At 39.6% G+C, this 9,828-nt stretch overlaps 1 protein-coding gene across 1 annotated transcript; it reads right to left on the bottom strand.

Moving 5' to 3' along the window:
* Positions 1–5,820: 5,820 nt before the first annotated feature.
* Positions 5,821–9,117, bottom strand: LOC132559857 (mucin-5AC-like). The gene is made up of 4 exons (XM_060224488.1): positions 8,114–9,117; positions 7,657–7,725; positions 6,246–6,308; positions 5,821–5,893 (listed from the first exon to the last, which is right to left on the bottom strand). Exons 1-4 carry the CDS (start codon positions 9,115–9,117, stop codon positions 5,821–5,823), a joined length of 1,209 nt encoding a protein of 402 aa, XP_060080471.1.
* Between the last annotated feature and the right edge of the window lie 711 nt (positions 9,118–9,828).

The raw sequence follows: 9,828 nt of genomic DNA, 5'->3' as shown, positions 1-9,828 counted from the left end.
TGCGATACTTAAAAATATGCAAAACAGCTTAATTCAACTGTATTAATTGATTTTGTAAATATGTTTTAGAAATTATAAAAAGAAATTCGACGGCGACGTGGAAGAAAAACGTGTACACTGATTTCTATGGTCGTCTAATGAGTCGATTCGAACTTGGCAGAAGCCAATTGTCACTGAATGGGTTTCTTGGCCTTTCGCAGAATCCTATGTATCCATGGCATCAGAAACTTAGTAACGAAGCAGTTCCTCAGTTGGCGCTCTTAGTTTTGTTGGAGATTTTCATTTCCTAGCAGTGGAAGGTTAAATACATATGTAGCAGACGACATTTTGCAAGGTGGATAACAAAACATGGAAATTACATCTGTTCTGCTGTAAATTCCCGTCATATATTGATTTACTTAATTAGTATTGTATCTATCATTTATTTTTATCGAATTATATTCTGAAATCTAGAGCAATTTGATTACTTTATGTAAAGTTAAGCATAAAATAATTGTAAGAGTTATCTCCCTTACAGAATCTGTAAAGAATGTATTAAACATCTGTTACAAAAGTCTCATCACCAAGCACTGTAGCGACTTGGATGTTCCGGACATCTGTTACAAAAGTCTCATCACCAAGCACTGTAGTGACTTGGATGTTCCGGACATCTGTTACAAAAGTCTCATCACCAAGCACTGTAGTGACTTGGATGTTCCGGACATCTGTTACAAAAGTCTCATCACCAAGCACTGTAGTGACTTGGATGTTCCGGACATCTGTTACAAAAGTCTCATCACCAAGCACTGTAGCGACTTGGATGTTCCGGACATCTGTTACAAAAGTCTCATCACCAAGCACTGTAGTGACTTGGATGTTCCAGACATCTGTTACAAAAGTCTCATCACCAAGCACTGTAGCGACTTGGATGTTCCGGACATCTGTTACAAAAGTCTCATTAACAAGCACTGTAGTGACTTGGATGTTCCGGACATCTGTTACAAAAGTCTCATCACCAAGCACTGTAGTGACTTGGATGTTCCGGACATCTGTTACAAAAGTCTCATCACCAAGCACTGTAGCGACTTGGATGTTCCGGACATCTGTTACAAAAGTCTCATCACCAAGCACTGTAGTGACTTGGATGTTCCGGACATCTGTTACAAAAGTCTCATCACCAAGCACTGTAGCGACTTGGATGTTCCGGACATCTGTTACAAAAGTCTCATCACCAAGCACTGTAGCGACTTGGATGTTCCGGACATCTGTTACAAAAGTCTCATCACCAAGCACTGTAGCGACTTGGATGTTCCGGACATCTGTTACAAAAGTCTCATCACCAAGCACTGTAGTGACTTGGATGTTCCGGACATCTGTTACAAAAGTCTCATCACCAAGCACTGTAGTGACTTGGATGTTCCGGACATCTGTTACAAAAGTCTCATCACCAAGCACTGTAGTGACTTGGATGTTCCGGACATCTGTCTCATCACCAAGTACTGTAGTGACTTGGATGTTCCGGACATCTGTTACAAAAGTCTCATCACCAAGCACTGTAGTGACTTGGATGTTCCGGACATCTGTTACAAAAGTCTCATCACCAAGCACTGTAGTGACTTGGATGTTCCGGACATCTGTTACAAAAGTCTCATCACCAAGCACTGTAGCGACTTGGATGTTCCGGACATCTGTTACAAAAGTCTCATCACCAAGCACTGTAGTGACTTGGATGTTCCGGACATCTGTTACAAAAGTTTCATCACCAAGCACTGTAGTGACTTGGATGTTCCGGACATCTGTTACAAAAGTCTCATCACCAAGCACTGTAGTGACTTGGATGTTCTTCTGTTACAAAAGTCTGTTAGCCTTGGACATCTGTTACAAAAGTCTCATCACCAAGCACTGTAGCGACTTGGATGTTCCGGACATCTGTTACAAAAGTCTCATTAACAAGCACTTTAGTGACTTGGATGTTCCGGACATCTGTTACAAAAGTTTCATCACCAAGCACTGTAGTGACTTGGATGTTCCGGACATCTGTTACAAAAGTCTCATCACCAAGCACTGTAGTGACTTGGATGTTCCGGACATCTGTTACAAAAGTCTCATCACCAAGCACTGTAGTGACTTGGATGTTCCGGACATCTGTTACAAAAGTCTCATCACCAAGCACTGTAGTGACTTGGATGTTCCGGACATCTGTTACAAAAGTCTCATCACCAAGCACTTTAGCGACTTGGATGTTTCGGACATCTGTTACAAAAGTCTCATCACCAAGCACTGTAGCGACTTGGATGTTCCGGACATCTGTTACAAAAGTCTCATCACCAAGCACTGTAGCGACTTGGATGTTCCGGACATCTGTTACAAAAGTCTCATCACCAAGCACTGTAGTGACTTGGATGTTCCGGACATCTGTTACAAAAGTCTCATCACCAAGCACTGTAGTGACTTGGATGTTCCGGACATCTGTTACAAAAGTCTCATCACCAAGCACTGTAGTGACTTGGATGTTCCGGACATCTGTTACAAAAGTCTCATCACCAAGCACTGTAGTGACTTGGATGTTCCGGACATCTGTTACAAAAGTCTCATCACCAAGCACTGTAGCGACTTGGATGTTCCGGACATCTGTTACAAAAGTCTCATCACCAAGCACTGTAGCGACTTGGATGTTCCGGACATCTGTTACAAAAGTCTCATCACCAAGCACTGTAGTGACTTGGATGTTCCGGACATCTGTTACAAAAGTCTCATCACCAAGCACTGTAGTGACTTGGATGTTCCGGACATCTGTTACAAAAGTCTCATCACCAAGCACTGTAGCGACTTGGATGTTCCGGACATCTGTTACAAAAGTCTCATCACCAAGCACTGTAGCGACTTGGATGTTCCGGACATCTGTTACAAAAGTCTCATCACCAAGCACTGTAGTGACTTGGATGTTCCGGACATCTGTTACAAAAGTCTCATCACCAAGCACTGTAGCGACTTGGATGTTCCGGACATCTGTTACAAAAGTCTCATCACCAAGCACTGTAGCGACTTGGATGTTCCGGACATCTGTTACAAAAGTCTCATCACCAAGCACTGTAGCGACTTGGATGTTCCGGACATCTGTTACAAAAGTCTCATCACCAAGCACTGTAGTGACTTGGATGTTCCGGACATCTGTTACAAAAGTCTCATCACCAAGCACTGTAGTGACTTGGATGTTCCGGACATCTGTTACAAAAGTCTCATCACCAAGCACTGTAGCGACTTGGATGTTCCGGACATCTGTTACAAAAGTCTCATCACCAAGCACTGTAGCGACTTGGATGTTTCGGACATCTGTTACAAAAGTCTCATCACCAAGCACTGTAGTGACTTGGATGTTCCGGACATCTGTTACAAAAGTCTGTTACAAAAGTCTCATCACCAAGCACTGTGGATGTGTTCCGGACATCTGTTACAAAAGTCTCATCACCAAGCACTGTAGTCTCGACTTGGATGTTCCGGACATCTGTTACAAAAGTCTCATCACCAAGCACTGTAGTGACTTGGATGTTCCGGACATCTGTTACAAAAGTCTCATCACCAAGCACTGTAGCGACTTGGATGTTCCGGACATCTGTTACAAAAGTCTCATCACCAAGCACTGTAGCGACTTGGATGTTCCGGACATCTGTTACAAAAGTCTCATCACCAAGCACTGTAGCGACTTGGATGTTCCGGACATCTGTTACAAAAGTCTCATTAACAAGCACTGTAGCGACTTGAATGTTCCGGACATCTGTTACAAAAGTCTCATCACCAAGCACTGTAGCGACTTGGATGTTCCGGACATCTGTTACAAAAGTCTCATCACCAAGCACTGTAGTGACTTGGATGTTCCGGACATCTGTTACAAAAGTCTCATCACCAAGCACTGTAGCGACTTGGATGTTCCGGACATCTGTTACAAAAGTCTCATCACCAAGCACTGTAGTGACTTGGATGTTCCGGACATCTGTTACAAAAGTCTCATCACCAAGCACTGTAGTGACTTGGATGTTCCGGACATCTGTTACAAAAGTCTCATCACCAAGCACTGTAGCGACTTGGATGTTCCGGACATCTGTTACAAAAGTCTCATCACCAAGCACTGTAGCGACTTGGATGTTCCGGACATCTGACAAAAGTCAAGCACTGTAGTGACACATCTGTTACAAAAGTCTCATCACCAAGCACTGTAGCGACTTGGATGTTCCGGACATCTGTTACAAAAGTCTCATCACCAAGCACTGTAGTGACTTGGATGTTCCGGACATCTGTTACAAAAGTCTCATCACCAAGCACTGTAGTGACTTGGATGTTCCGGACATCTGTTACAAAAGTCTCATCACCAAGCACTGTAGCGACTTGTGTTATGTTCCGGACATCTGTTACAAAAGTCTCATCACCAAGCTTCTACTGGTTGTGTTATAAGATGAAGGTGACCGTGTACAAAAGTCATCAAACATCACAAGACTTGGATGTTCCGGACATCTGTTACAAAAGTCTCATCACCAAGCACTGTAGTGACTTGGATGTTCCGGACATCTGTTACAAAAGTTGTCATCAAAACATCACACTCTAATCTTCTACTGGTTGTGTTATAAGATGAAGGTGTCCATGTAGTCATCAAAACGTCACAATCTAATCTTCTACTGGTTGTGTTATAAGATGAAGGTGACCGTGTAGTCGTCAAAACGTCACAATCGAATCTTTTACTGGTTGTGTTATAAGATGAAGGTGACCATATAGTCATCAAAACGTCACACTCTAATCTTCCACTGTTTGTGCTATGAGATGAAGGTGACCGTGTAGTCATAAAAACATCACACTCTAACCTGCTATTGGTTGTGGTATAATAACTTTTATTATATTGTTTATTATCATTATTATAAAATGTAGATTTGGTTAGATACTCTGTTCTTTGATTGTGTATTTTGCTTAATCTCTCATTTAAGATAATTTGTGAAAGGGCGACAAGTGAAGTTTTGGCGTTTTCTTTCAAACACCATCATAAGACAGCAGATTACCGCTAAGGGTTGAAATAAAAGTGCACATCGATGGTGATAGAGAGGCGGTTGTGGTGATGAAAAGTAGCAGAGAGAGTGTCTAAATATGTAGTATATTACCAATGTACGATATAGAATAAACACCACAATCCTGTGTTTGGTAGAATTATCCTCTCAATTGTCAAACATTTCAATGTTCTGTTTTTCCGGAATTCAACAATTAATATTTTTCCGATCTTCATTCGCTTTGTTGAAGTTCTAACAATGTGTCTAAGGCTTCAACCGGCAAACCGAAGTTTATAAAAACAGTATATAAATGGTTATATAGAACTCCTACACATACTTCGTCAGAGTAAGTTCCTTTACTATTTCGTCAAATAAATGAATGTTCTGAGCGATAACCTCTCGTCTATTGACGGATTTTTCTCCCGAACATCATTATCTATCTTAGCTGTCAATAGAACTACACCTGTTCCTTTGTGACACAATATAACTGTAGATAGTTTATTATTATAGTATTTATTACAAATAACAGTATAATCACACATTTACAAATGTAACATAGCAATATACATATATATATATATATGTGAAACTTCGAGCCTCACTATTACATCCGGAGGTAAAAAGCCTCCCCCCATTCTGCGCCGGGTCAAGGGTCAACCCCAGACACCTGGAACTACTTCTAGTTTTTTTATATACATGTATTTACATTGGTTATCGTAACTGCTTATGCACACACAATTGATGTACGAGTTTGTGTTCAGACAAGATATTGTTCTTTCGTCAGACATCCTAATTCTTCAGAAAGCGGAAGTTACCGACTTTCTGTAGCAACTTCCAGGTTTTGACCATCATCCATATATTGATAGACAGGGATAAACTTGTGTCTGTGTAAATAAAACAACAGATAATATCAGATAGCATTGATGTGTATTCCGTTAGTATTTCACACAAACACATGACATATCAATCTATATGTATTCACAAGGGCAGATAACTCTGTATTACGAAAAAATGGAAAGAAACATTTCATTGCGTGTGTAGTTATTTATATCTTAAGGACAAAATTAATATCCATGATAATCAATGTTGTATTAATGACGGCTAGTTTGTGCGTTGGTTTTTTTTCACCTTTATGACCTTTCACATTCTGGGGAAATGTCCTCTGGACATCCAAGGTTACTAGTGCATTAAGTTGCTAAGCAGTGAAATAGATAACATATGTTTACCGGGACTTACCTTGGCGTGTCTTTTTCTTCTTCTAAATCTGATGAATTTGTAACTTTCTGAATTTCCAATTTACTGTAAAACAAAAATGTATGGTTTCTTTTGTAAATGTATTTTAGAAGTTGGAGTTTCTATTCGTCAAGGTTGATTGCAATCTTATATACCATAGGGACTTGTCATTAATTTTTGATAATTAAATCTTGAGTGGTGGAGTGACTCAGTAATAACACACTTGTCTTTCACCTAGGCGTCCGGGGGTCAAGTTCATAGGCAAGGGTTCAACTGTTCGACCACGTGGGCTTTCCCTAGTACTACGGTTTCCTTTCAAAATAACGGTTCCATCCGTTTGTAATCACAATTCATAATGATTTAATAGACATCAAATTTAGTAACGTTATTACTTCTGATAAATAGGAACCAAACTACACCATTACTGTTACAAAGCCGAAACAAAATCTGAGGGCACTCTACGAGGAAGACACAAATTTACATGGAAATCTACAAAAAGTACAATGTAAATGAGACACTGTGTTCAGAAGGTTTTTTATACATACTTTTCAATGCTTCTCTCTCCTTGGGACCCCTAACATACAGCTGTCCACGAAGCACATTTTGGTAAGTGTTTAAGAGTGACCAGTTTTATTTCCTAAGTTCTCAATATCCGGTCTGTTTATCAGTATTTTGGTGTCCCTAAACCCTGGGTATACGATACATGGACACACATGACAGACGCTGTACCTACATGTAACATCTATTCATCATTGTGTCCACAAAGACGATAGGATCATTCAGAGTTGTAGGTAAAGGTTGGCAAGGTTCTCCCTTCTCTTCATTCAATGTCTGGAACTTCACCCTCGGTCTCCGGATAATTCTGCATCATTTGAAAAAAAAAAAACATTCAAACGATGGAAATACATGCATCAGTATAGGTCTAATAATCAAACGAAGAAATAATAACAACAAAAGTTTATTCTTCCGTTCGACCAGCCTCCTAGCGTTCAACACTTTTGTGATATCTCCTATCTAGTATGTATAACAGTTAAAGGGACATAACTCTTTAGTGATTTTACGCATAAACTGTATACGGAACTCTCCTGTGTTGAAGGTGAATAAATGTTCTTGTGGTGTGTACAAATGGCGACGGCATGTTTGGTCGTTTTGTCAAGTTAAATCTGTTGGTTTAATCCGGTATATGATCACCATTCGGCATCCTGTATGCTACAACTTTAGATACTTATAATTACTAACTATTCTTTGAAGGACGAAACGGCTGTCTGATGCAATGTGTTAATCATTTGGCTCTGCTGTATCTACTCCCCTAATGTTATATTGAAAGGTGTTCATTTTTCAATCCTTCTGAAGCAATTAACCTTAAGATAATGCGATGTTTTGTTTTCCTATGTATATTTCATAAGTAACTCACCTGTTTTTATCCTTAAACAACTGTAGAATTGTTAGTGGCGTCACAACTTCCGTGTCCATGGTAACAACCCTAAAATCAATGATTTAGATTAAATCATTAATTACAGAGACAGACATCGATTGATTGAAATAAAAATAATAATTTCTTTCGTTGATATTTTGCTTTCCCTCTGTATTCTTTTTTTTATTGATCAGAATTTTCTTCCTCAATATTTTGATCTTTCGATCAAATCGATGTGTGTGTGTGCGTACATGCGTGCGTGCGTGCGTGCGTGCGTGTGTGTGTGTGTTGCTTTCGATGTGATTCCACAATACACACGCCCAAGTGTAAACTCGATTATATGTTATGAACTGATCGTTAAAATGAGTCTATAGTTTTAAATCATTGTAAGAATCAGATGATTAAGTGGATTTGAAAATTAAAGTTCGGAGACAATTAAAAATCAAAATATACTTACATTTCACATCGATTTTCTACATAACTGATAAACAGTTTCCCCTGCTCCATTCGGCTAGGAAATCTAGGACATGGCGTGTCAGTAGTGAGTATTTCCGTTACGGTTTTCACAGTATTATCAGTTGCTGCTGCACCTGTATTCATTAAAGTATCGGTGCTTGTATTTCCTTGCGAGGTAACGCTTGTTTGTAAATTATATGGATTTTTACTTATACTTCCGGAAGTTGTGTTTTCATCACCTACAGATTGCGTTGTTTTGCCATCTGAACCGGAAGTAAAGGTTTCAGTTATGGTGGTTGTTGCACTGGAGACTTCATTAACAGTAACTTTTCCGGAGGTTGTCGGGTCAGCATCTGTCAACGCATCGGTTTCAGGACTGTGTGTCACTGATTTTGTATTTACAGTTGACGTGTCCACACTAAACGGAGCCTCGGTTTCAGGACTGTGTGTCACTGATTTTGTACTTGCCGTTGATGAGTACACACTTGACGGAGCCTCGGTTTCAGGACTGTGTGTCACTGATTTTGTATTTACAGTTGACGTGACCACACTTGACGGAGCCTCGGTTTCAGGAGTGTGTGTCACTGATTTTGTATTTACAGTTGACGTGACCACACTAGACGGAGCCTCGGTTTCAGGACTGTGTGTCACTGATTTTGTATTTACAGTTGACGTGACCACACTAGACGGAGCCTCGGTTTCAGGACTGTGTGTCACTGATATTGTACTTGCCGTTGATGTGTACACACCAGAGGGAGCCTCGGTTTCAGGACTGTGTGTCACTGATATTGTACTTGCAGTTGATGTGTCCATACTTGATGGAGCCTCGGTTATAGGATCATTTTGTCCTTTCTCAATTATCTCGTTTGCTATGGTAACGTCACGTTTAGCCTCAATTTCAGATCCCTTCTTTGCTTCTCTAATACCGGAGATTGTTATGTTTTTTTCCTTAAAAGCCTCGATTTCAGATGCGACCGTTTTTTGTTCAGTATCGACAGGCGTCATGATGACGTCAGCTGTAGCCCCGGAAGCAGAACCAGCTGATACAATATGAGTTAATACTGCCTTTTGTATGTGAACTGGTGCTTCCGTCTCCGTGTTGGTTGGAACTGTTCTGGTATTTTCAGAATCTGCGTTTGTTGATGTTTCTGTATGGAATACCGTTCCGGTTGAGAAAGCAAGACCACTTTCTGATAATTGAACACCTGACACAACAATAACATTGTCCGTTCAAATTATGCAAGAAATATTTCAACAAGAAATGTGGGTAGAATCATATTCCGAACTCAAATAATGACGAAATTTCTGCCCACATTGTGTATTTTTACTATATATATATAGTTTTCATGTAACTTTATTACATTAGATAAGGTAATGTATCTTTAAATATTTCAAAATGTCAGTCTCTTTTTTTCAGCTGTATCAAAACACTAACGCTGATACAACATTCGCTAAACATTCCGTTTATTGAAACAAACAAAATAAATATAATGTTTTTACTTATTTATTTATTTATTTTTCTTAATTTTTCAAATTACTTAACAGAACGTTGAAGTATGAGGTAAGTTGTTGTCAACTAAATAAAAGCGTCTTAATCAATAAAGCACTATACTACTTACATGTTATCGTTAAGAGACATATAATAGACACCTGGTCCATATCGTTGATAGTCCTGGGTCAGTCTGAAGAGAATGACATGGAGACGATCATCTCCTG

The sequence above is a fragment of the Ylistrum balloti genome, unplaced genomic scaffold (assembly GCF_031769215.1).
Source record: "Ylistrum balloti isolate Yb309-2 unplaced genomic scaffold, AGI_CSIRO_Ybal_v1 Utg370982, whole genome shotgun sequence".
Classification (NCBI taxonomy): Eukaryota; Metazoa; Mollusca; class Bivalvia; order Pectinida; family Pectinidae; genus Ylistrum; species Ylistrum balloti.
Note: the sequence above shows the minus strand (reverse complement) of the source record. Positions and strands in the feature narration are given on the sequence as shown.